General features: G+C 35.8%; 1 protein-coding gene across 1 annotated transcript in view; it reads left to right on the forward strand.

Moving 5' to 3' along the window:
- The window catches only part of usp45 (ubiquitin specific peptidase 45), a 49477-nt gene extending 22319 nt beyond the window's left edge, over positions 1-27158 (forward strand). Inside the window, exons 9-18 of the mRNA XM_006626314.3 lie at positions 12815-12902; positions 16189-16270; positions 17463-17554; positions 18245-18301; positions 19579-19734; positions 19845-20526; positions 20962-21059; positions 21418-21504; positions 21608-21749; positions 22735-27158. Coding sequence (XP_006626377.1) covers positions 12815-12902; positions 16189-16270; positions 17463-17554; positions 18245-18301; positions 19579-19734; positions 19845-20526; positions 20962-21059; positions 21418-21504; positions 21608-21749; positions 22735-22862 — 1612 coding nt within the window. The 3' untranslated portion in view covers positions 22863-27158. The remainder of the gene's footprint in view (positions 1-12814; positions 12903-16188; positions 16271-17462; positions 17555-18244; positions 18302-19578; positions 19735-19844; positions 20527-20961; positions 21060-21417; positions 21505-21607; positions 21750-22734) is intronic.
- Positions 27159-27756: the final 598 nt, after the last annotated feature.

Here is a 27756-nt window from a genome sequence, read left to right on the forward strand (position 1 = left end):
AGTGCCACTTAATTCCTGATTTATGACAATGGGGCTTATGGATTTAAATTCAGTATCTAATTGAGGAAACTTAAATGCATCTAAATATGTGACCTTTCAAATGGAAGGCACTGGAACTGATAAGGATTTGGCAGAGCAAAGGGGTTTGAATACTTATACAATTAAGAAATGTTACAATTTTCTTTGAAAATCAGGTTTGTTTTCATAGTCTCAGCATATTTAACTTTGTTTTGGATAAGTTGCATTGATTCTAAAAAGAAGTATTTGAATGCATAATGTCATAATGATCACGAAATTGCACAATGTCGCAAAATCAGTAAAATGTGGTAGCAAGGGTTGAGTACTTTCGCAAAACACTATGTAATATTCTTGCCACATTTGGTGTAAGGAATGACTGTATAGGTGGTCTGATCCACTCAGGTCAAAACGCCAAACAGGTCAGGCATTGACCTGCCTCATTCAGAATCTGTTACGCTGTAAATCGGACTTCAGAATCAGTGTTTGAAATGCAACAAGTCATGGTAACTGTAAGGGGTATGAGACAGTTTTTCTGATGATTCTGAAATGGCTGGCATTATCTTTATAAACTTAAGAGACAACTCTGAGCTGTGAGAATCAATTGAAACACCCAAGGGTCCAGATAGGCTTTCTTTGTACGTCAATGCAGAAAGTTAATTAAAGCTGCTGCACTTAACACTTAAGCAATGATAACCTCTAAATGGCAAAAAAAGACAGATTGTCTAAGTTAGGGAACTGTGATCATGATATGGTGTGGAAGTGGAAGTGTATTCTGAAACTATAGATATTGAGTCCAAAGCAAAACTGTACCATTTCTACAAAGCAAAGACATTGTAGGAATGCGACACAGCTTAAGCTAAGTAAGTAAATTACAATGGCATAGATATGTACTCAGTGGAAAAAGGATGGCAACAGTTTAAACAGATTCTACTCAACACACAGACCACTTTTATCCCATGATTGAGAAAGTCAAAAGCTAAAAAAATGCTTTCCCTAGTGCTTCAACTTTAGGGAAATCCCATTTCCAAATGCTTTTAAAAATCTGTTTGGGAAAAATCTAAGGAAAAAGAGAGCACTTTGCAAAATGATTAAAAACAAGAGTATACAGTTAAATAATGTACAGGTATAAAGGGGTATTAGACCAGGAGAGAAATTGAAACGAATATTGCAATGGAGACTAAAATAAACAGTAGAAAGTTCTTTGACCAAGACAACAAAAGAACCATTAAGGATCTGGAGTTAAAATTGTGAACTTCTAGCCAATGAAAGAGAAATGGCTGATGTACGAAATGAAAAAACTGAACCAAGTATTTGCAATTAATCTGACCTTAATTACCACGATTACATAAAGTAATGGATCTGATTATAAGAACAAAATAAATTGATCAAGTATATGGAAATAATATCCTAGGGCAGTGGTTCTCAAACTGTGGTACGCGTACCTGCAGTGGTACGCGGCGTGCCGCCAGTTGGTACGCCAAAACACAGGAAAGCGTGAAAAATAACAGAAAAATATTTAAGGACTGTTCTAAGTTAATTTGAGAAAAATACACAGAGCGTCTCTGTGTTTCTCTCCCATGCGCATTAAATAAAAACTTAAAATAAACACTGAAATAAAAACGGAAACGTGGAAAAATGCAAGCTTGCGGATTGCTAAAGCAGAAAAAGCTGCTGAACAGCTCGACCTGCTGCCCCCCCTGAAAGACACAGTCATTCATAGAATTATTGAAATGAAGGATTATATCAAAAGTACGCTGACAGAGCGCATTAAGATGAGCAGATGTTTTTCACTGCAATTAGATGAGTCTGTAGTCGATTTGGCCAATTTGCTCGTTTATGTTAGATACGAGTTTGAGGGTACATCCCGTGAGGACTTTCTGTTCTGTAAGCCGCTACCAACAGGGACTACAGGAGAGCACGTATTTCAGCTTCTGAATGAATTTATCGAAGAGAATGGCATCGACTGGATAAAATGTGTCTGAGTTTGTACAGACGGTGCTAGAGCAATGACAAGCCGACACAGCGGTGTAGTTGCACGAATTAGAGAGGTTGCTTCAGAAATTAATGGTTTCATTGCAACATTCACCACGAGACCTTTGCTGTCAAGAAAATGCCTGAAGATTTAAAATCTGTTAGACTGTTGTGAATTGTATCAAGGCTCGAAAAATTAATTCACATCTGCTTTGCTCGACTAAATAGGCTCACCCCTCTCGCTGAAATGGTGCTTTTTTATTTTTATTTGTTATTGTTTTTTTTCTGTAAAACACTTTGAGAAGCCACATTTTTTTATATCAAACAAAGTTTATTATTATAATATTTATTATATGTATGTGTGCACATGCGCTCATGTTGGTCATTGAGAATTTCTGGGGTTCCTATGAGATGATGACTTGTAGGTGGTACTTGGATGCTTTGGTCCAAAAAGTTTGAGAACCGCTGTCCTAGGGTATAGTCAACATGGATCTGGAAAAGGTAAGTCTTGTCTTACCAACTGGTTAGATTTCTTTGAATACCTAATAACAGTAGTGGATACACACACTAAATTTTCAGAAGGCTTTTGATGATGTTCCTTATAAAAAAATAATTCTCAGTTGAAAGATGGTAGGTATTCAAGGGCATGTGAGTGTTTGGATTGAGAATTAGTTATTAAATAGAAAGCAGAGGGTACAGTACTGAAATTGGGCTGATATAATTAGTGTAGTACTTCAGGGATCTGTACTAGAACCACTGTCTTTCTTAATTAATATAAATGATCTAGATTCCAGAATAGTTTGTGATCTGGTGAAGTTTATGATGCAGATGGTATAAAATTAGGAGAATTAGCAAACACTGTACAGAAGCAAATTAAATTCTAAACGATTTTGATAAAATTCAAGACAGGCAAACACCTGGCAGTTGACAAGTTTATATAAAAGTGCAAAGTATTGCTTGTAGATAGTAAAAGTGTAGGAAACACTGACCTAGAAAATGCTTCCTATGAAAAAGAAGTCATTATGTTATATTGACACATCTCTTACATCTTCTAGATAATGCCTTTAAAAGACAGATATAATGCTAGGATAAATATATGTATGGAAGAATCAAGGGTCATTGGGCACTGGCAGAGAGGCAAAGTAAGAACAGAGAGAAGCGTGGTTAGGTGGAACAGGAAGAGGGAGGGCTGGAACAGTGAACATATCGTGTTTTTTTTTTATTAAACCAAGGAAAGAAAGAACCACCAACTGGAGAAAAGAGTGATCTGAGATGATTATTGACCTTTAGAGACTAAACAGGCCTATGCAGACTATGCAGAAGACAAGTGGTGCTTGTAGGTTGTAAGGAAAGATGAAATGTCATTGTTTGTTTACAGAAATGACAAAGTCATTATGGCAAGATCCTCAGGTTACACTTATTAGAGTGCATATGAGATCTGAAACACTTTTAATGTTGTAGGCACAGGAGAAGAGGCAGTTGTAGATCCCTAAATAATCCACTGCTCAGTGCAGTAGATTCAGACAAACCATTTGAGTGGTTTGTCGTTAGGAGCTTTGGTGGAATGAAATGTTGCAGGAGAAAGGAGAAACAGTCCTAGTTTCTACACTGAAGAATGTTTTCCTGAGAGAGCTTGCGGTCTAGTTAAATCCACCACAGAAGTAAAAATAACTTTGGATTGCGTACTTTACATCAGAGCAAGCAGCTAGAAATCGAAGTAGCAGTTGGACAGCAACAGAGTGATGGAGATGGCAAATCCATGATTTAGCTGTCTGAGGTCAGTGATGAGACAGGTATTCTGCAACATAGCTTTTTATAACTTGATTTAATATTGAAAATGGGTACAAATAGAATTCTTGAAAGTGGCTGATGAGTAGAAAGGCAAACTGTGAATTGGGAGTTAGTGCTACAGTCTCCTGGAAAAGTGGTCTCAGTCAATATTTATTCCTTGGATCTGATCTCAGTATGACAGCTGAACAAAATGGCAATAATTGCTGACTCTGTGCTGTTTTGGCCATGACTGCTGGTGATAACCAGTGGGTGGTACAGTTTAGATTCAAGTCAGGATTCTTTGGATTTGTAAGATTCATACTTTAAAAATGACCTTAGGCCTTCAAAGATGATCTGCTTAGGTGCTCAGTGAAAAACACAAGGGAAAAACATTCCTCATAGTAATTAAAACATCATTTTTGATAAAGCTCTTCCGTAGGTACTGATAGATTAATAGGATTGTGTCAAATGACATTTAATGTTACCTTAAAAAATCTATATAGTCTGTGATCCTTTCACATGAACTACTTGAAAAAAATAATTTAATTATTTGCAGGTCATTTGAACTGCAATGAATGAATTTAAGAAGTATAGAAAACTAAATTCTTAGATTTAAACCTGCAATAAATTGTAAGATAGGCAAGGTCATTTTGAATTACTTATTTATATGAAATATTATGAAGAGTCTACGTGAACATAATAGGAAACATCAATAGTTGTTAAATTCATCTATGCTTTATGTACGTCTGAGTCCTTGGTTCTCTGTGCCTTTTGTTATTCATTTCGTTCAGCTCTTACGAATTACCAAGCATTGCTGCAAGTACATATTTTTAGACTTGAGCAGACTGTAAGTGACTAATTTTCTAATTTATTTCTTGTCAGAAACATGATATTTTAGTGTGAAGCTGCTGTAAAGAGGTATTCCTTAGCCATATTATGATAAATACAAAATGGGAGGTTTTTAAGATATTCTTCTAAAAACACAGGACACGTTCATCCATAGAGTAAATAAATCAAATCTTAGACAGATGTGGCCCCAATGGTTTAATCATTTAAGAAAAATATAAGTAAAAAAGTATTTTAACTGGATGTAGTTCGTTTTAAATCTCTTTATAAAAAATAGAGAAATTAGGTAAAAACAGATTTTAGGTCTGAGAGAGAGTGGGGGAAAAATATTGCAGTGGAGGATACATAATATGTAATAAAATGTTTTATTTGTATTCCTACAATTAAAGAGCAGTAATGGTAGGCATGCCAGATAATAAAAGTAAAAATTTGCAATGACTAATAAATAAATATTTGACTTGGGTGTTTACCACAGAAGGAATTGACAAAATGCCCAAGGCTCTGCAATCACAAAGTTCTTTATTAAATAGTATTAACTAGTTATCGGTACTAGAAACACTAAAGATTAATTATCTCCATGTCCTGGTGTTTTTCTGCCAATTGTACTTAAGTAAAATATACATTATTCATAGATCATTAACAAAACTCTTCCAACAGTCGTTCTAAATGGGTGATAAGACTGAGTCGATCAATTATAGACAAGGAATTTCAGTAGTTTTGAAAACAACTAAAGCAGAGGATCTTGATTCTAGATGACAATCAACAGATGCAGAAAATGTAGATGTTGCATAAGTAGTTTGCAGAAGAAACAACACTAATGGATACAAATTATAGATTTTTAGAAGTATTTTGGTGATGTTTCATATGGAATGGTTAATTCAGTTGCAGGAAATAGGCATTTGAGGTAATGCATGTTTTGGATTGGAAATGGAATACTGATCAATTAGTAAAACAATTTTTAGTTGTAAAGCACTGTGTTGCACTTATCATTTCAAGACACTAGATAAAAACACTTTAAAATAAAGAAGAAGGTATAGTTAAAGGACTATCACCAAATTTTTAAGACAGTTTTAAGCACTTGCATTATCAGTTTCTAATGGACAAAGAGCTCTACTGATTATCCTTAGATGGATAAAGCTAGTCACACCTAATTTAAGTAAGTGAAATTCACTAGTTGTGCAATTTAAAATTAAGAGATTAAAATCCACTTAGTTTTACAGATAGGCAGTGCAGTGTTTACAACAGTGGTGAAGCAAGAACCTGATTTTGTGAGGATATGAGCAGCTCTGGGTTTTGTTTGCGCGAGCTGGAGTCGTCAATTGTTAGCTCCAGGAAAAAAAAAACAGGCATGAACATGTTTCTCAGCAGCAGAAGTAGATAATTAGTATATAAAATCCATGCAGTAGTACATAATGAAATGTATGTCTTAATTGGTAATCCGATTATGGTGTTCAAAGGTTGCAGTAGAATCAAAAAGTTTTCTAGTTTTCTAATCACAACATTTGGATTAAAATCAAAATGATCAATTATGGCCTTAGACTTTTAAATTCCATTCTGATGCTAAGAATATAAACCTCTGTTTCATTGGTGCTTAACATTTTCATACATCTGTGCATGATATCCTGAGAAATAGATGACAGTACTAGATGACAATGACAAGGAAAGTATTGTTTGTCTGTGTGAGCTACAATTAAAGAAACTGTGAGTGTTGTCACTAAATAAATGCATAAAAGTAAACACCATTTTTCTAAATGATTTGCACTAAAGTTATAATATAGCTTATAAACGAGAGGGGCCTCAATATTGACCTCTGTGAAACCACAGCACAAGTAGCTGTTTTGAAAGAAGTGAAATAGAGACAGTCAAGTCTATTTGTTAAGAAGGTTTCTGTGATCAACAGTGCAAAAGTCAGCATTCAGACTGAGTAATACAGTAATTACCAGGAATCCAGAAACCACTGTCATTAACGGATATGTGGAGCCATAGCCAAAGCTTTTTCTTTGCTATGTTTTGAGCACAACACAGATAGGCATATAGTTCTTTTTTTCCTAGATAGTTTTGTAATTGAGTGACTAGAATACAGTCAATCCCCTAATACAAAAGGCAGGCTTGAAAGTGGCAAAGGACATTTTGATCTTTAGGAGGTTTAAAAGCTGGGGCAACGTCACCAGTACACAGAGGGTCTTTGTAATCTCAACTGGGAAAGGGATAAAAAAAAAACTGCACAGCATGAACATAAAGATAGAGGCTAAGGATCAAATTGAGTACTGGTCTTGATTTTATTCAATAAATCGGGCACCTTGGGTGGACTCGTTAGAAACTAGAAATTTGAAGTCTACAAAATTGAAGGAGAGATATTTGCAGGCTTCAAAGACATTGCCTCATTTTCCATAGTAAAAATGTTTTTGTTTAACCATATGAAAGAAAAATTAAGTTAAACACATGTTCAGTACAGACGTTGTTGCTTTAGTAGTATGAACGGAGACAGAAGTGTGCTGTAAGCTTTTAATGATCTTGAAAGCAATTGTGTCTTGGGAGTTTCACATTTCAAGTATAAATGGCTGATTTTTCATAATGGTGCCCTATAGTGTGCATAATGTTATTTCCAGGCCTGTTATTACACATTTAGTGTTATATGTAATACATTTTAATAGTTCAAGTAGGTAGCTGCGTCAGCATGCGTAGGCTGCAAAGGAACAGGTAAAGGGTTTAAATTTTAATATACATTTAAGAAGACAACGGACTAAATATACTATTTTTCCTCATGCCAACACTGGGACAAAGATGTCCAGAATGTTTTCATATTACACATTTTAACACTTGTACAACATTGTCAGATCCAATGTTAACAATTTACATTAAATAAGTTGTAGTTGTAAGTGGTTCACTTTTGTGTTTCTAGTAGTGTTCTGATTGCAAGGTTGAACAAATTGTAATGGAAAACAGGCATTTCACAAACAGCCTAGTTACTAAGAAGCTCCAAGTCCACCCATCCGTTCTGCCAGAGCCTAACTCGGCAAGTAACAGGTGCATGGCTGGGCGCACACTGGATGGGAATCCTGTCCATTGCAGGGCAAACACAGACATGCACAGAATCACACTCACGAGGGCAAATTAACCTACCTGGGAGGAAACGGGAGCACCAGGAGGAAAGCCATGTGAACATGGAAAGAACATACAGGCGTCATGCATACAGTGCTCCAGGGCCCCAAGGCATCAATGCTGACCACTGTGCAGCCCAGTCCAAGTCCAAGTCCAGTGCTGTCAACTCCAACAGTCAACTCCTACAGTATGTAGTAACCAAATCTGGAGCACAGTAACAAGAAAGATTAAAATGTTCTCTGTCTTCATGAATATTCAAAAGCTCCAAAAATAAAAGCTTCTCAAAATCAGGTTGCAAGGTGGTAAAATCTGATCTTGAAAAAGCTATATATGAAACTTAGGTGTTTTACGTTGACACCATTTTGATTTTTAGAGAAACTGCAAGCAAAGTAACTGTGAGCCACAGCTGTATATGTAGTTTAAGGTGCAGAGTCAACCAATCATATTTCTTCAGAATGAACAGTGAAACATGAACCAGATTAGACGAGGGTAAACAATGCAGGAAATGCATTTAAATTGAGAACATGAGGCACGTCTTCAAACAGAGGGTTGTAGGACAAAGTAAGCAGCACCCTGGCCTCCTTCAGATCTGATCCACTCGTTTCGTTGAAGAAGCAGCTGATGGAGACCCGCAGATCACTGTGGATCACAACCATACAAGCTGAGAGACCCAAATAGCTTCCTCTTGTTTGTAACATTTCTTCTTTTTTGCTGTGCTTTTCTCACAAGAGTGGAAAAGTTGGGTTTTAAAAAACAGTTTTTTGTGTAGATGCTACATAGTTTCAGGAGTATTAAACAGCTTCATGGTAGCAGTTAGCTACTTAGTTAGACTTGGAAAGAACAGCTCTAATTATTTATAATGTCAGGGTATAATTTTGTTTTGTCTGTAATTCTAATAATACATTTTCTTTAGTATTACGATATGAAAAGGCACAGCTGTGGTAGAATGTACAACCAGCAAAGTGCATGTTATTTACCAAAGTAGAATGTAGATTATGCCAAATTATTCTGGTTGAAGTAGTCAAATGTGTTATGGTTCCTGCTGAAATAATGATAAATTAATTTCTCAAGATCTTTTCTCCATACTAATGCACATCTGGGGTTCCAATGTTTGAAGAAATGTGATAGTTCAGACCATTGATTTCTGACTTATTTAAAGCATCTTCATTTGGTAGCCTAAAGTTTCATCTGCAGTTAGTATATTTAATAAATTTGCACACTCCAGAGGGGTTAAATGAACTGGCAAAGATTATAAGGAGAAAAGTCATTGCATATAGTTGGATGGTTCTTTCTGTAGCAAACTGCTTAGCGTCTGGTACTAATTCATCCGCTGTTAATTCTGTTAGTGTTGCAGCTGTCAAATGTTTGGCAGCGACAGATTGCCTGCATTGCTACAGGGCCCTTCTGCTTGTTTTCCACTGTGCTGAGTTTTCCGACTGTAGAATTTTGACTGATCCAATTGAAGCAGCTTTACCCATTGAGCTTCTTCTAGAAAGTCCAACAACTAGATGAATCCCCTTTATTATAATGATAATTACTCCTTTCCACTGATACCTGTGAAAACGGTTTGTTCCATTTTTATTGATATTTTATTGGCATTTTATAATCAGAATGGTGTGTGACAAGTGTGAAATTTGTTGTCTTAAGGCAGTTCAGCTGGTATTTTAATGTTTTAATTTTTGTGCTCAGATGAGACAGGCTTTCACTTTCTAAACACGTTCTTTCGTTCCTGTGAGGACTAAGGGTGCCCCTCTCCTGCCACGGTCCCAGCTCATGCAGGGCTGATGAAGAGACTGCATGATGTTTCCTTCAGGCCTCGCCTGCCTTGAAGCAGTGTGGGGCTCCACCTGGAAGGACAGCCCTGACCAGTATTGAAAGCAGGTGGCAGGAGATTCGTCTTCAGCCTTGGCCATACTGGAAGTTGGGCAAATGTCACCACACATTAAAAGAGAAGAAAGCCTTTAGTAGACGATGTGAACACATTAGGTCTCTCTGGCTGCTCTCTGACACAAGCTAGGATCATTCTTGTGAAAATGCTTTGCAGCAATTAATTAAATCTTAGCACACAAAAGATATAACATTTCCGAGTTCTTTAAGAGAGCCATGCTGTTGAACGTATTTCCAACATCTCTAATTTGACCTGAAAGACTCAATTTATTTGATTCAATGTGAAACATATTTAATGGTGGTCCTTGTCTGAATTATCCACTTAATTTGCAGTAATAAATGCATTTTTTAAAAATAAATGCTTAAGAAAAATGTAATGGTAAAATGCTTTTACATTCAATCTTCATAGAATGATTTCCAGGGTTATGATATGTCAGCTTTTTTGTGTCCATTTCAGTTTCTGTGAATGCCTATTTTATTACTGAGTGAAACCATGTGTGATTAAAATAAGTAAAACGAATGCTGCTCCTCAATAACATTAATATGCGTTTTAATATTTTGAGCTCGTTCAGTATATTGATTATAAAGCAGCTGGTCTCACAGTGAAACTAAAGATGGTTGTGGAACTTGAGTAATGTATTCTAGAATGTGACATGCAGTTTATGGTTTGAGCTCCCAAAGACAGGAGTTCAGTTGATCACCAGGTTGGGGATCCTGTTTTTACTTCAACCTTTCCTTGAAATCTTTAATAAACCAATCTCACACAAGCCTTACCCATATCCAACCCATCTTATTATTCAGAACCAATGTCATACCCATTTATGTAATGGAAGCGCAGCACTGTATGCCCTTCTTGAGAGAGAAGGCAGCCGTCCACACGTTTTCATGGGCATTAACAGCAGTTCAACCTGTTCTTTCTTGATGCTGCCGACACTGTACAACAGGTTGGAGAGCATGGGCACTGGCTTCCATATGCCAGCACATCTGTTTGTCTAAGATTTGTCCATTTCAGCCAATGTCTTGCTTCAAGCATCATTTCAAGGAGAAGAGATCGGACATTATGTATTAGAAGTTGCTAGCTTCTCTTCACTTAAAAAAAAACAACTGAGATCTTCAGGTTGCTTATTGAAAAGCTTTTTTTGAAGGTGCTTGCCATCAGAATGTATTTTATAGCTTTTTTGTTCATGTTTTTAAACTCTCTTTTCATTAAATATATTCATAGAAGATTCTAACAGTATAAACCAAATGTGTATTTGGCATTGTACTTCATGCATTAGACGCTATAAAAAACACATTTCAAATGAGTGCCTTGAGGACTCAAACATTTAAATGCATTGCTTTGTGTGTGCTTAACAGGAGATGCCTTTAAGTATTTTAATTGAGCTTTTTCAATGAAGTAGAAAAAAATAAGTCTTCAGAAACTGAATAAGGTTACCCTTCTGGTGAAGTGCTAGTTCACACTAAAAACATACTGGAAAACTTGCTTTTCTGCACACTAATAATGCATGTTGCTAAGTGAAATACTCATAATGATAGGTGTTAAATAAAAATCTATACAGTGTTGATAGTAGTCTTCTAGTACATTGAAAGAAGTTTTCTCCCAGAAACCTTTGAATTTCCAACAAGCAGCCTTGATTATATACTTAAGAATTTAATGGATGTACTGCATATCAGTATATTTAATATTTGAAGACAACTGATTACAACAGCTTTGGGAAATAAAATATAAACTAACGCTAATATTTCTTAAAATATTAATATTAAATGAAAAAGAACTGTGTTTTGAACTCCATATCCTAAAATCCCATCCTAAAGGCCAGAGAGGGCCATGCATTATAGATCAGAAGTTGTAAGGACAGCCAGACTGGAGGACCTTTGAGGATTATAAATGAGACTCCTCTCATTTATAATCCTTCTTATGTTCTTATTACTAAAAGAAAGCAAATTTGCATTCTATCATTTGGACATTTGATTAGAAAAATATGTAATATATTTAACAATTAAAATGGATATATCCTTATTTAAATAATTGCTTAATGTAAAATTGTTATCAAACAGATGATGCTGTTATCGAAGGTGCCTGAAAATGTCTGATAAGTTTATGGTAAATCTTTCATTTATACATTACGTGTCCTGTACCACATCCGTGATCAGACATTTTACTTAGTATGCTGTGTGTGATTGTACACCTAACCCTAGCTTAGTTTATCTGTAAAAGCGTACCCAAGGTTGCATAACATTATTTGTGCTTGCTGTGTTATTATTGCCTGTAAGCCTAAGCCTAATAGAAAAACATATGTACAGTACATTATTAGCAGAGAAATTGTTTATGTGCAAACCTAGAGAATAAATCCTCTGGATTTTCAGTTACTCGTTTGTATAGAACCTCCTCATTGGAATTCATGTGAAGAACCTAAATTAATTTATCATCCTAGGAAATAGGAAACTAACAAGTCTTTGAAAGCAAGAAAGTGGATGCACCAATGTCCTTGGGTGCTACTTGGTCTGTGAAAACTACTGACAAATAGTAGAAACATAATATGTAGAGTAATTACCACATTTATTATTATTATTATTATTATTATTATTATTATTATTATTAGATTGCTTTTGTCCAAAGTAATTTAAATACTTATATACGTACAGTAGGTATTAGATTATAGGGTTAATCCCCAAAACAGGACATGTAGTAGCTTGTGAAGTTTGCCTGTGCTCATCTGAACTATAGGCAGTGAAGTGTATGTAAAAAAAAATGACCAGAACAGGCCTTCAGTTAACATATTGTGAGAATGAGCTCAACAGGATACAGGCTACAATGAAGTGATTTTTTATTTCAAGGGGCATTTTTGTATCCTTTAGCTCAAGAATTGTCTAATGTTGATTTTGTGAGGTAAGAAGAACCTTTTTTCAGAAGCTCACCCAAAAGCAGTCTTGTTTCTGGTCTGGAAGTGTTAAATCAGATTTAGAAACACATCAAGCGCTTTATTTTTTTGTCTTTTAAAACATTTAGTAAAATAAATATGGTTTTGGAGACCTGTGGACAAATGGCTTTGAGAAAGCGCTGTGATGAAAAATCTTTTTAGTAACCTTATATAAGTCTGCATGTTGTTTGTAAGGGCACGTTTAACAGTCTCAGAAAATACTGACACTGCCAGTAGACAACGGATAGACAACATGGGTATTTGTATCTTTTTTAACCATTTGTCTCTCTTTGCTTCAGAGCTCCTCGATTTAAAGGTTACCAGCAACAGGACAGCCAGGAGCTCCTTCATTACCTGCTGGATGCCATGAGAATGGAGGAAACAAAGGTAACAGATGTTTTGCTTAAACTACACAAACTAAGTACATTTTTATTCATCTTGATTTTTTATGAATCATTATTAATGTAATCTCTCTGGAGTGCAACCTGGCACTCTGACCTTTGTGTCGGGTGCCTCATCCTTACCCTGTGGAAGCCAACTCCCAGCCCTCCATCCTTTGTCCATTACAAGACGGATCCTATACAATCTCAGAAAGAAGGACAGAAAAATGAATTTGCAATTTATCATTCATTGCGTAATTTCTGCTGTGTTCCTAAATGACGCTTCTCTTCTCTGTCTACCGTACTAATAACAGCTCAGCTCCACTATGACCAACTCAAGCAGCTCGGGCTGTTCTCTCTCTTCTTTTCCACGCCTCTGACCGCTTTTAAACTCTGGTCTGTCCTTGTCCTCCTCTCCCACCCCGCCAGATTCACTTTGCAGGTTTTAGTCTTTGCATGTTGCCAACCGCTCCCTCATTAGGATGTTTATTTTGTGTGCTTGGTTTTACATAATTTGTAAAAACCGTTAAAATTGTAAAAGGATTCCTGCAATATCCTTGGTATTGCAGACAGTCATTTATGGAAATCAATTTATGCCCAGAAGTAACCCAACCCATCGGTCAAAGGGATTTAATTAGACATAGAATTCACAGAAACACAATCACAGAGAATGGAGGGGGGGGTCCATGCTTTCCTGTCAGCGCCACCCTCCTTGGCTCACATGTAGAGAGACCTCAAGCGAGGCTTCGCACTGCTCCAGGTGAACTTATTACCCAGGGAGCCACTGGTGCCCTGACCGAAATCCTGGGCCAAATTCAATTGTTTGATGGCCAAATATGCCATCTTTGGAAACCAGGGATATTTGCATAGTATGTGAAAAATATTTCTCATTTCTAGCTTCAGGAAGTCAGATGAATCCTGAGATCATATTGGCAGTATATGAGTTGGTACTCATGTGCACGCTGTGTGAAGATTATTATGGAATTTTCTATTCTGTTACTAGCGATTTCTTCATTTTTGTGTGTGGGGGAGAATTTCATTTTTTCGGGGGGCGTGCATATTCCATTCAACATTCATAACCAGAAATAACTTTTTGGGTGATTTCTGTGTTTCTGTAGTTTATTTTGTTCTCTCCACTGGCATTGGCAAAATATGTTGTGGACTGCCTGTATTTTTTTAATGTTGCACACTGGACAAAACAGTTCAGTGCCCTGTATACGTGCGTTACAATAAAGGTACAAATCACAGCTTCCATGCATTTATCATCAGGAAGCCACTTATTACTGTGAACGTCTCAGGAGCCCAAACCCTATCTTTTGAGGTCCACTATTATTACACCTTAATCTTGCAGCATATCTCACATAATAGTGTACTTTAATATTTTCTGTTGATTTGCTACATATCAACCCTATTGATATGGCCAGTAAGCTGCATACTGATCAAACATTAGCATCTGAAATGGTCTCTCAGTTGCCTTCCCATGGCTGGGCCATGGTCTTTTGTACGGTAGCATTATGGTACCTTGTTTTTGGCAAGTGTAGGGTTGGTCCCACCGTGTACAGCAATTAAAACTCCTTTCAGCGTGAGCTGTATTATTTTTTTAACGGTCACTTCATATCCCCAGGCAGCCCAGCAAGTGACATGGCTAGTAAAATAGAGCACAGTGGCTGCACGGTGGGACTGCAGACATTGTGACAAGATGAGAATGGCAGGTCTATGGATCTATTCAAACTTGTGAGCATTGACAGTTGTGCCAGTTAGAAATTGCTAGTTGTACCCGGACGGCATCATTGTGTGTCCTGGGAACTCCACATCTGCTAATCGAGCTATTGTTGTGAAGTGTCACTGCCATGTGTTTTTGAAGGGAGGAGGCTTTTAGTAATGCGCACTGGCCACCAGAATCCTGTAAAGATGATTATGGCCACTAACTCATTTGGAATCATATCACTCAGAAATACAAGTCCGCCTTTGCTGTGTAATGTGTCAGAATTAAACTCTTAAGTATTCGCCTTGTCCATATTTAGATCATATACATCGACTGGGCGCTTTTTGTCTAGGCTGCTTCTTTCTTTTTCCATTTAGCAGCCTACGAATGATTCTGTACTGGGAATATTTAAAGTGGTAATAATAAACCAAATATTACACTTTCTGAATCTGAATTGAGAAACAAAAAATCAAATTTAAATAAATACATTCAATGACTCGTTCAATTGACACATTTGTCTATGTAGTCACGTATTCTTACACATTTAAAAATTATCTGGGGAAAAAAGCAAAAAAAATCTAAGAATTTTGATTAATTTAAAGAAAATGAACAATTTAATTATTTAAAATGTTAAACAAAGGCATTCGTAGTAAAATTTAAAAATAATGTAATTTTTAATTATTGGTTTCAGATACACAAAGTAGCTAGTAGCTAGGTTGTAAAGTAGCTAGATCCTGCTTCTAATTGATTAATGTCTTGCACTACAGTCGCCAGCTCTGCGACCATCTAATAATGACGCTTTTGACCTAAATAAACGGTCTAGTGCACTGAACTTCACAAAAGGGGGCTACTTGTTTGGTCCTATACTGTATAGAGCTTGGCCAATTATCTATTGATTGCTACTTTGTCTTTAATGTTGGCATAAGGATAAAAGGGCGAAAGGAGAACAGAGTCACTGGCCATGTCACATTATATAAAGGCCTCGAAATCATTAGTTATGAGAGAATAATGTGGGCTCTACGGTGTACATTCCATTTGTATTGCCTAACTATGCTGTGTGTTCACATATACACTGTTTTGAAACAGGGTTTATTTAAACAATATGCTTTTTTATATTTTAGATGTGTGTCTGTGGATGTATTCATAGCTATATGGTATTTCTGACAGGTGGACCTATCCAGTTTTTGTAGTAATAATGATTATGCAGTAACAGTACTTTTTATTTTTATCTTTAAGCCCTTAGCTCTGTTTTTGCTGTGTTATGTGTTTTTGTACAGGGAATTTGCTGCTGAGTAATTTGTTAAATAAAAGTAGTTTGGTTTTAGCCACATTGTTGAAACTAAAATCCTCTTGGGTTTGTTTTTCTGGCGATATTTGATCTAATGATACTGAAATAATCATGTTAGATCTGTGAAATGGCCTTCTCTCATTTGTGACTGTTCTCATTTAATTCATGTTGAAATCTTTTATGAATGTTATATGGGCATGTTCTGTATTTTGTCAGATATTCCTTTATTCTGCTGAAAACTGTAATCAGACTTATTTGTTTTTGAGCCATTAACATCTTTCTTTAATAAATGTTTTTCAGCGTATAAAAGCTGGAATCCTGAAGGCATTTAACAATCCTACTGAACGCACTGCAGATGATGAAACTAAACGGAAAGTGAAAGGTAAGATTTATGAAAGGCAGTCTTAAAACAAACTTAGCTCAATAATGCCATCTGCTGTTAAAATGGCAGAACTGCAATCAAAATGAAATTAACCTGCGTTTTTTAATCCTGTTATGAGCTTGTATCATCCAATGCTTTCAACGTTTGAGCTTCTTTATATATATATATGAAACTTTTCTGTATTTTTTTTTATTTTTAAGTCAGTCAGTCTTAATATTAAATTGCTGAAAAGGGGGAACACATTAATAGCTGACGGAGAGTTTAATTCATTGAAGCTGTATAACTTAATATTTAAATTACCAATTTAAATATCAGTGTACTGTAGTTTGTATTCTCTCATCCTAATCCTTAGTGCCGTCCAAGCTCTGTATATTTTGATACAGACATGTATAACAAGGTATGTGATGTGTTTTTGTGTAGGTGATGTAGGTTACGTACAGTTCTAATGCAGGTGTTTTATTCATAATTAGGGATATTTAGTAAAAAATTTTAGTAATAATGCTAGATAGTGAGAAATGTTTAAAGTACACACAAACACATTACACACTTAAATATTTTGTAATTCAGCGCAGCAATAAATGATTAAATAAAGGATTCTGAGGGGCAATAGAATTGAATTGAAAACACTCAGCTGAATGAATACCTCACCTTGAAATGTGCATTTCATAATCAATCCTAGAGCTAGGCCATATGATCAAAAAGATAAATGCCAGTTTTGGTTGGCCTCTTGCATAAATTAGCATTGTTTGCCAGTATAAGGATGTGTCTGTCTTTAATTCCTCATGTGGTAGTTCTTTGCAATAAAATGCAACAAAAGGTTTCAGTATTTTTGGATGGGTTTTTTTAAATGTGATTTGTGCTATTTGTACAATGTTAATTCTTCGGTTTACAGCAGGATAAATAATATGATTTGACACCAGACACCATTAAAAGAATATTTACTGGAGCTTTATTAATCTAAAAATGAAATGTATTTTTTGCAAAATAATGAATACAACAATGAATTATACAGTAAGCACTTCACTCAAAATACATGCTAGAAGTGTATTTATAGTTGTTTATTAATATTTGTTCTGTCTCTTGTACAGATTTAATAATCAAATGTTATTGATGGTGTGTATCATTGACAAATTATCTCAAAGTATTTCAGAATTGACAGTTATATGCATAATTAACATTTATATTTTCACAGCCTATGGAAAAGAAGGAGTGAAGATGAACTTTGTTGATCGGATCTTTGTTGGTGAACTCACTAATACAATCATGTGTGAGGAATGTGAACATGTAGGTATCTCTGATTATTTGGTTCACCCTTGGACACTGTACTAGAGAGCATTTTTATTAATTTCATTTGTTAGTCTTTGTCTATATTAAATATGAATATGCATTTTCATGTGAATTCACAGGCGTTTGTATGATCTTTCCTGTGAATTCAAGGTCTTGCCTATAATTTACACCACACTAGGTCTATGGGGATTTCTCTGCAGCCACAAAATACCCTGCTGTTCCCATAACCTGCAAATGACATAGACTTATCACATCAAGTAGTCAAAATTACAGGAAGTTCAAAATGTGGTTGGTACTCTTCTGCTTCAGCATTAATCAACTCTCAGCTGAGGGAGACCCAAAGATAGGTTGTGCTGCACACTTTTTGTAGATGCCATATTATTAGAAATGTCCTGCAGTGTAAGCTGAAAAAGAAAGAACCAGGTAAAGCTTTTTTATTTTAAAAAACTGTCACTGAATTTGTCTCTTAATCACACCACATTATCACAACTGACTTTTAGCATCTTCAGATTTACACAGTAAGAATGTAATGATTGAGAAAGCACTTGACTAAAACTTAGCAACAAAGTTAGCTTTCATACCGAGGTGGTGTTATTATTACTGTAAACAATAGTAGTAAAAATTGCAGTTACTACCTGCAACAGAATATTTTAGAAATATATTTTAGAAATTCTGTCTATTTTCTAGATCTCGACTGTGAAGGAAGCATTCATTGATATTTCTCTACCAATAATTGAAGAAAGGGTAAGACATAATATTCTGATTATAATATTACTTATGATTAAGGCTAGTATGGCGTTATCTGTTGCAAATGCTGTTATTGTTACTAATATGTGAGATGTTTGTGGATTATGAGAGAATCTTTGCTTTTAATATAACAATTACTTCACTGGTCACCTTACTTTTACAGTTGCAACCCTTGGCAATGACACTGATGAAATGAACAAAACTGAAAATAAAAATTGCAAAAACAGAATGTGTAGAATATCCTCAGTGAAAAACAGCATTCCATTAAGACACAAATCCCCTAATTGTGCAGCATATTGTAATAAAATAGTGAAAGAGAAAATGAACTTTTTAGACCACCACATTAAAAAATAGTGAGGAAGTGAGCACAGGGACATTATTTTAAACTGTGTTTTATTTTTAATGGTCAGGAAAGAGCAAAGTTATATTTGTGTGTGTGCACTGTCTCCGCTTATGTGTTTGCTCACTGCTTAGTGTGGCACATGAAGGTTTGATAGAGATTTTGCAGTTGCATGGCGAATTGAATGGTGCTATCAGGCTGCTTCTTTCAACCTTAAATTGTTGAACCTGTGTGCACCAGGCACAGCAGTATGTTTTATTCAATTTTTCCTCTTTGCGACTTAATTCTCACTGGCTCTGTGTTTCAGTGATTTCGAGCAAATTTACTGTGACTGCTCAGTGATTTAAATCCAAATTTACCGTGACAAATCCTAGCTCTGCTTATGACTATTGACTACACCATCATGAATTGTTGGCTGATTTCAGACTCTGCAATTTCCACCAGAATTAACCCTTGTAGTGTGAAAAGCTAGATAGCCCTTTTGAGCTGAATGAGGTCTAATGTGAAATTGGATTAGAATTTTAGTAGGCCTAGTTCATTGTAAATACTTTTGTAATTACAATTTCATTTATCTTTTATCTTTTTTTTAATCCATGCAGTTATGAACAGATAATGTAGAATTTCGACCGCTGACATCTAATTATCGATTAGCTTTCACAGACTGTGGACTGTATCTTGCCAGTTATCCCTCTTGTCTTCTTGTCTCCTTTTCCCATGGGTCCAAATTAATTTGTTATTAATTTCCTGCAGTTTGTTTTTTTATAGGGTAAGGTAGGACATTGCAGCTTTACACTGTAGATTTGCTGTAATAGCACTTATCTCTCTAGCACCTCATAAGACATTTTATCAAATGTTTTGCTGAATGTACAAAATGTTTGTTTTGTATGCTTTTCAAAAGGCCTACCTTTAGCTTTTGTTTATGTCTCTTTTTAAGGTTTCTAAACCTGCCAATCCAGGAAGAGGGAGCAAAACCAACAAGCTACAGGAGAGAGAGCAGGATCAGTTCATTTTGTCTGGTGACAACACAGCTACGGTCACACTGGCTCATTTGCCCAAAAATAGCAAGAAACACAGTACAGCGAAGGACAAGGTAAGAAAAACACATTTCAGTTTCATAATTGCACAGTTTCATGTTTTTCATTTGGCAGATATTAATTCACTGATGCTATTTTTGTTGTTGTTATTATTTATATTATCTAGATTCAGCAGAGCAACTTGAAGAAGCATGAAAGGAAATCTTCCTTTGGTTCTGAAGAGAGAAATAATGATTATTCCCAGACCCGTTCAGAGGAGGACTTGGCTGGAGAACCCAAGAATAATTACAAGGACACTGGTAGTTCAAAAGTGGCTAATGGAAGTCAATCTGAGGCAAGTGAGAAAGATGGGAGTCACTTGGATAGCAGCAATGATGCAGACAGTGAGGCCTCAGAAAGTGAAAGCACTTCAAAGCACACTTTAAACAGCAGCAGCGCTGACTGTTTCAATGCTGGCGGCTCCAATCAGACCCAGTTAAAGAGTGACTTGTTTCACAGCAAACAAAAGGATGGCAATCACATTGACCATCTCGCAAGTGCAATGTCCAGACTTGGCCTTTGCCATAACGTGCATGAATCCGTGATCCATACTCATAGTCAGGAAGAACAAACAGACATCATGTCAAATAACAAAGATGCATCAAAGGAGAAACCCTTGATATCCCAGAATCCACAAATAGCTTTCCAATCCTTGTCACATAGCTATGTGCCTTGTTCCAAAGAATGCTCTGTACAGTCATGTCTGTATCAGTTTACTTCAGTGGAATTACTGATGGGTAACAACAAATTGCTGTGTGAGAACTGTACTGAAAAAAGACAAAAACATCTGAAAAAGACCATTACATCAGGTGAGTTGAGGTTGCTTAGTAAGTATGTTATTTTTTATGGGTTTTTTTTTGCTGGTGATTTTGACATTTTAATCAGTTACAAAAAATAGAAAAGTGAGAGATTTAAATCAAGAATAAAGTGAAACACGTGTATTAGAATGTATCAGCATTGTATCACTGATATTTTAGGTTGTGTCCCTTTCTTTAGGACCTCTTTAAAATATACAAAGTCATTGTTTTTAAATCTAAACTTCTTTATAAGAGAATTTTAAAAGAATTTACAGCACACTTATTAATGGCCAAAGCAATATTTGGTTACTGTGAAGTTGCTTTAGGTGACATGTTGTACTGAATCTACAGTATGCAATAAAGTTATCTGTTTTAAAGTTTGTCCCATCTAAAAGATTCTCATTAAATTGTAACATCTCACATTTTTTAATCTTTTTTTCACCATAGAAAAAAAAGTGGAAAAGGTTTATACCAGCGCTCGTAAACAAATGCTCATCTCATCTTTACCTCCTGTTGTCACTCTTCATCTCAAACGGTTTCATCAGGTAAGCATTCAAATATGATAAAAAAAAAGAAAAGAGCAAATATTTCCCAAATGCACTTAGAGGATGAAAGTATGGCCTCATGAACATCAAAAGAGAACATACTAATTGTTCGCATGGTGATAGTTTAGGTGTGAGGTATACTGGAACTCTTTATGAGCTCCAAAAGTAAAACTATGGAAAATGAGAGTTACTATCACATAAAACCACTCCCTGTACATGTACATATACTGTGAGCCTTAGCTTAGAAACCTACAAGTACTTTTAAATGTACAAAGATGACAAAGAGGCCCATTTTTCATTGTCGTTTTTATTTAGTTGTTTAAATGACTTTCTTTTCACGTTCTTGTTTGTGATTTAGGCTGGTATGAGTCTGCGCAAAGTGAATCGTCATGTGGACTTTCCCTTGGTCCTGGATTTAGCTCCGTTCTGTTCAGCTTCTTGCAAGGTATGGATTTTAGATTTTAGATTTGAGTAGATTTCTTTCCAGCACTGCGAGCATGTTTGAGATGTGCTTCGCCCTGTGATGGTTTGTGCTTGTGTCCCTGCAGAACATTGTGCAGGGGGAGAGAGTGCTGTACGGCCTGTATGGAATCGTAGAGCACAGCGGCTCAATGCGGGGGGGTCATTACTCCGCTTACGTGAAGATCAGAGGGCCCCATAGGAAACTGGAGCAGAGGAGGAATGTTGCGGGTAAGGACTTCATTCTGGGGAAAAAAGACATTCTTCTTTTTGTTATTTTGTACGGCTCACAAAAGTTACTTCTAAACATCTGCAAATTTTGGTTGTTTTGCTCATTTTGAAGAACTGCCCTGTGCCAAGTGACATACTCGTCCCTCAGGTCTTGTTGAATATTACTTTGTTGTAATTGAATGAAATATTGAAATGTTGGATCTGCATGCCTTCACACCAGCAGTGTTAGCTTTCACCTTAAAATTACCTCAAGATTATTTTTACATTTTATATTATTGTGTAAACATGGAATGTATCATTGTACATGCAAAACGTAAAGGTATCTCTTTTTACAATGTTCACATAAGTTTAGCCATGAAAATAATACAAAAAGTACAGGTTTTCTGTTTTTCCCCATATTGTCTCATTGTTTTGATTAACTTTTTAAATTAATTTTAAGTTTGACTTTTCTTAAATGTATGTGTTATAATGTGAATCATGTTATTTCTTCGAAGTGGAATTAGGAATGGGGAGGTTTCTAGAAGGAGTTTATGATGATGAAAACTGGGAGGGCAGGAATTCTATGTCTCCTGGAAATCTGCAGATCTTTCCACCAAATGCCAGGAATGGATAATCAGTGTTTACCTGTGTAACAAAAATCTGTAGTTCAGCCGAGCCCATTTTGGGGAGTAGTTTTCCATTTCTCATTTGTCTTTGCCGTTTTCTCTTCCTCCAGTACAGAGCAGCAAGCATCACTGGTCAAATAAAATAAGTGGCTGTATTTAAGCCCACTGAATTTGAAGTAGTGCCCATCTCCCAGTTCGGGTTTAAGACACATTTTTTGACCCTTGGGCATCGACTCAGATATAATATGTTGTTTTTGGTGAAGAGTTTCAGCTTTTTTAATCAATATCAAAGCAGCCAGATATCTCAATGCTAGGTCATATTTGTTTGTGTTAACCAAGCAGGAAAGTGGTTGACGGTTGTCCTTTCTGTGATTCTGCAGGCCAGAAGGAAGCTGCTGCAGCACCTCCTGGACAGTGGGTTTACGTCAGTGACACACATGTACAGGTGGTTCCTGAATCAAGAGTCCTCGGTTCTCAAGCTTATTTGCTTTTCTATGAAGAAATGTAGTAATTGTTCTGGAAGGTATCAACCTGCTTTTTGTCTTCAAGTACGTAACGCTGTTCCAGGTGCCTCATGAAAGGATAAGCGTATGAGAAAAAAAGATTACATAAAAAAAGCTTTTCTGCTTTTACTTTTTCAATTCAGCACATCAGAATTTCCCCTTGATGTCAATGACATGCATGGTAAGCTGTATATATTTTATTTTTGCTAGAATAAATGGTATCATTCTAAAACAATAAAAACTATGATCCTATCAATTGGTTTTCTATAGAAAAGAATCATTTGTTTACTGTATATGATTTGAAAGATCCTGTCAATATATAAGAAAGGTTAAGAATGTGTAACTTGATTTGTTTATATGATATAAAATGTATCAGAATAGTAAAGTTGTTTATATATAGCGCGCAAGACAAAATCTATTGTTTTCTTTTTATAGTTTTTTAAAATTATTCTAGTTACTGGGTTATTTTTCAAATTGTTATTCCAAAGATTTTGTAAAATTGAACTCCTAGCACAGTTTGGTAGGTAAGGTGTCTGGGTTAATTCTGTGCCACAAAAACATTCTTGGAAGCAAGAATGAAAACCCATATAATCAGTGTATCTCTAATAATCAAATTGTTAGATTTATTTAATGTTACATGTTCCTCTTTCATTATTGCTTTTCCCTGAATAGAAGATGTAACACTGCAAACGTACTGCTACTTTCTTTTTAATTATTACAAATATTTAAATATTTTCCTAAAAGGATCATATAAAGAAAATATTTATAGATAGCTTTTAGTAGTATAAACACTTTGTATTCTTTCCAGAGCAATACAATTGTGAAATGTTAGGTCAAATCTTAGAGGTCAATTCAAGCAGAATGAGAACCAGAGGTCATGCTGTTGTTTTAGAAAAACAAACCTGTTTAATAATAATGTTTTTTTATGGGGAAGAGCCTAATTAAGAGTATGTCATGGAGCACATTGTGGCATGCTCTTCAATGATCATTGATATCTGATTTACTTTTGTTGTACCATTTAACTGTTTTAGTGTTGTTAATTGGGTAAAGTTCTGAAGTCATATGGTTTAATTTTAAATAAAAAAGGCATGCCATACATATAGGCATTCAATTATTTCATACTTGTATCTCTTTAGATTTTTTCAACTGCATTGAAAACAAAAAACACGACAGCACTGTAAGCAAAACAAAATTGGCAAATGGGGAAACTTTGATTTGTGTTATTACTTTTATGATTTTGTTTATAGTTCCATGGTAATTTGTGGATTTTTTTGGAAGTGGGTGTGTGGATTATCATTTTGCAAGTGATTTTCATTGTTTTAATTATTTCATAAATGTAGAACAAAAAAGAAAAAGTGTAAGAACAATAATTCATATGGCATTTCAATATTATGTACCATGCATATTGTATTCATTCAAGAATAATCTTCCTGGAACGCATTGGTTACCAACAGTAGGGCACTTAATGTGCTCAAAGCATCATACAAGAAGCACATCGTACATCTCCAGCCACAGACTAGAGTCTGAGCACTCGTCTGGAAGAATGTGATGATTTGGAAGTAGGAGATTCAGGCTGGTGAAAACTGAGGAGTCTGAACTGAAGTTAAAAGGGAATGAGGTGCTGACCTTAAAACTGTCCTTCTTTAATGAGCTGGTTGAATGTATAACATACTTTATTTTTGCAATTTATTGTGATTATGTTGACGTTTTTACGATAACACCAAACATATTTGGTTCCCCCTACTAATCACCCATGTCACAGATGCCAAGTACTGTATTTTATTTTCTGGCTGCTGCTTCTACGATGCACACAACTCTTGCCTATTTTTTCTACTGTCAACCTCCTAAGAAATGTCTAAAAAGGTGAAAACTAAAAGCTTTTTTTTTATAAGTGACTATAAGTTATAGTTTACTTTTTCCTGCTCTCTTTGAATTTTCAATCACCTGTGCTGATTTCCAGGTGGCATAGTGTGACAAGTTATCAAATCACTTTTCTTTAATGTGCATGTACCATTACCTTCACTGCATTTTGGGGTTTCTTTTCTTTCACAAACAGTTGTCAAATATTAACTAATACAACTGCACATGGAGTCTTCCTTTATTAATTATTAATAACAATATTAATATTATACCAACAGGTGGCAAGTGTGGCACTGGCTAATTTATAGGACGGTCTGATAGTTAATTGTTCCCTTAAAGTACATTTTAAAACTGATAATTAAAACTGTGGAAACTGTTAAGTTGGATTCCTGCATCTGCAGAATACTTGCATACTGAGGGCTTTGGAGCAAAACAAATAGTGGCAGTATTTCTTTGAGGACTTAAGGTTATTCTTGTCAGAAGGCACCGTTCTGCCATCAGTGATGCACCTTTAACGACATCTGAACTTGCAATTAAAAGGTCTTCAGGAGGGTCTTTTCCTTTTAAGTCATCCTTACAGGAACATGTTTTTAAAAAGGAATGTTTGAAATGTTTAGGTAGCTTGTGCTCCATTTTCCAAGAAAACATGCAGCCAATGTTTTTAATTATAATAATATAGTTTAGCAGAATAGCCCTTCTTTGGAGTGACCTAAAAGAGAGCAAATAGAGGATGTGGCCGGGAAAATCCTGATGTATGGTAACCCTATCAGCCACCGACACCAGCTCTGCTGCTGAACCCGACACAGACAGCACTGCTAGTGTTTGCAAGCGTTTGGAAAACGGCTATGACCCTGATTAACTAAGTGCTCACTGCTATTTTTATTATACGTGTGTGTGCGCGTGCACGCTCATGTTGGTTATTGAGAGTTTCTGCGGTTCCTATGAGAAGGTGGCTTGTAGGTGGCACTTGGTCCAAAACATTTGAGAACCACTGGATTAATCAATTCATTATGGACCACATGTGAATCTATAGTATATACAAACAATAGAGGCCCTAATGACCTCTAGTGGCAGCTCAGCTGAAATTACTACTCTCATTCTGCTGGCCTGCCACACAGGTCTTCACTAGTGTTATTCAACATTCATGCAGTTTCCCTGAGAAGGATGCCATTCATGTCTGTATCGGAGAGTATCAGAGACAAGTTGGACATTTAGGAAATTATAACCCTTCCAAAAATCTGCCACACCCATTTAGTCTGGAAAGTTCTCTTTTTGACCTGATGTGTGTCCCTTCAGTTGTTGCTGCACTGCGAGAGAAACAGTCAAACAGCACAACAGGCAGTGGTTTGATGCACAGTACCTTAACTATGGATATCCCTGTATTTGGAAATGTCCCATTGGCCTAAGAACATAGTGCAATAAGCTTTTGAAACTGATTCGGAAAAACAGTTATCTTTGTCGTCTGAAGTGGCACTTCGTAAAGCCAATGACGGTACACCCTTCTGAAAACTGGAACTGTCCTTCTTTACAAATTCAAAAACACAAATGAAGTATTGAGTACAAATTAAACTGTGTACCAAAGCTGGTGGTCCAAACAGAGCCAAAACATGACTTCAACATTACAGGCCTTAGGCAAGAGCACTGGGCCATTATGCTCTGCTACACAGTATATACTGAGAGACATGCAACAAGTGAATATTGGAACCCATATGATTTATGTTTTGTATGCTTCTCAATATATACTGTAGCATCTAGTGCAGAACTGCAATTGAGTTGAATATTTGTTTACCGACTTAAAATTAGCATGGCAGCCAATAGCCAATAACAGGCAATTTTTGGGTGGCAAAAGAACCTAAACTTGCTGTGATAATTTGTATCTGAATTTGTCATAAAGCCTTGAATAGTATTCCCTCCTCCCCAAATATGTTTGAAGTGATTCGCTTTTATATGCATCTATACTATCCAAAGCAATAAGACTGACAAGCACAAATACTTGGCAGTACTAGTGCCACAGAGCAATGCACTTAAACATTTCTTTATTTTGAAAGATAAAGGAAAAAATAAATGAAGAGGTCTTCAGCTATTAATCCATGCTGTCTTCTTGAATCGTATGCCTTGTTCTTGCATACAATGTAGTAACACAATACAGAATGACAACTACAAAGCAGCCATGTTTTGAAACATGGCCTGTGCTGGTAATGAGGAGGTGGATACAGATTTAGAAAAGGGCAATGTCAAGATAATGTGACTGGGTGGTTAACATGCCTTCCCATTGTGTGACATCTAAATCCAACTGTTCTAACATTAAACTGTACTGTCAAACCAAACAGAAATGGACATGTATTTTTTAGAATGGGCTTTGTTGTTCATATTACAACACTTCAGCATTCAAATCATTATGTAATGCAGTTAAACATTAAACAAACATTGGTTTAAATGCACTTGTTCATTCCTTTTTATTAAGATAATAAGAAATTCTCATTTTCCATGCAATGTTTGGTATGTTGAAGAAAAACTTCTTTAGTAGGTTTATTTGAAATGTTTTGGCAACACGTATTTTATTTTTCAACGTGTGACGAAAGTAAAAAATCATTTTGCACAGTTGAAAAGGTGCATCCATCAGATTACCTTTGTGGACAGTACATAGTGAATTCAGTCTTAACACTGAATTCCTATAACTAGGATAAACGCTATTACAAAACTCAACATGACAGTAGTAGCAACAGACTGACAGAGCTGTTCCACAAGAACCATAGGGATTTCTGTTTACATCAATCATTAAAATAGACATAATTAATTATAGTTTAAAGACTCGCTAGTAATACACTCTATAGTGTACTGTATCCAATATACAGTAGTTGTTTGTATTGAAGAAATGTGCAGCATTATGTTTAAATGAAGGTTTATCACAAAACGAATTCTGGATGTAGATGATTGCACAGTTACTGTAGCGTAGCACACTGGTTTGGTCTGAGCTATTCTTTATTAGAACGGTATGATTCAATAATAATAATACCTAAATGTTTTTTTTTTCCAAGT

The sequence above is a fragment of the Lepisosteus oculatus genome, chromosome 2, assembly GCF_040954835.1.
Source record: "Lepisosteus oculatus isolate fLepOcu1 chromosome 2, fLepOcu1.hap2, whole genome shotgun sequence".
NCBI classification, from domain to species: domain Eukaryota; kingdom Metazoa; phylum Chordata; class Actinopteri; order Semionotiformes; family Lepisosteidae; genus Lepisosteus; species Lepisosteus oculatus.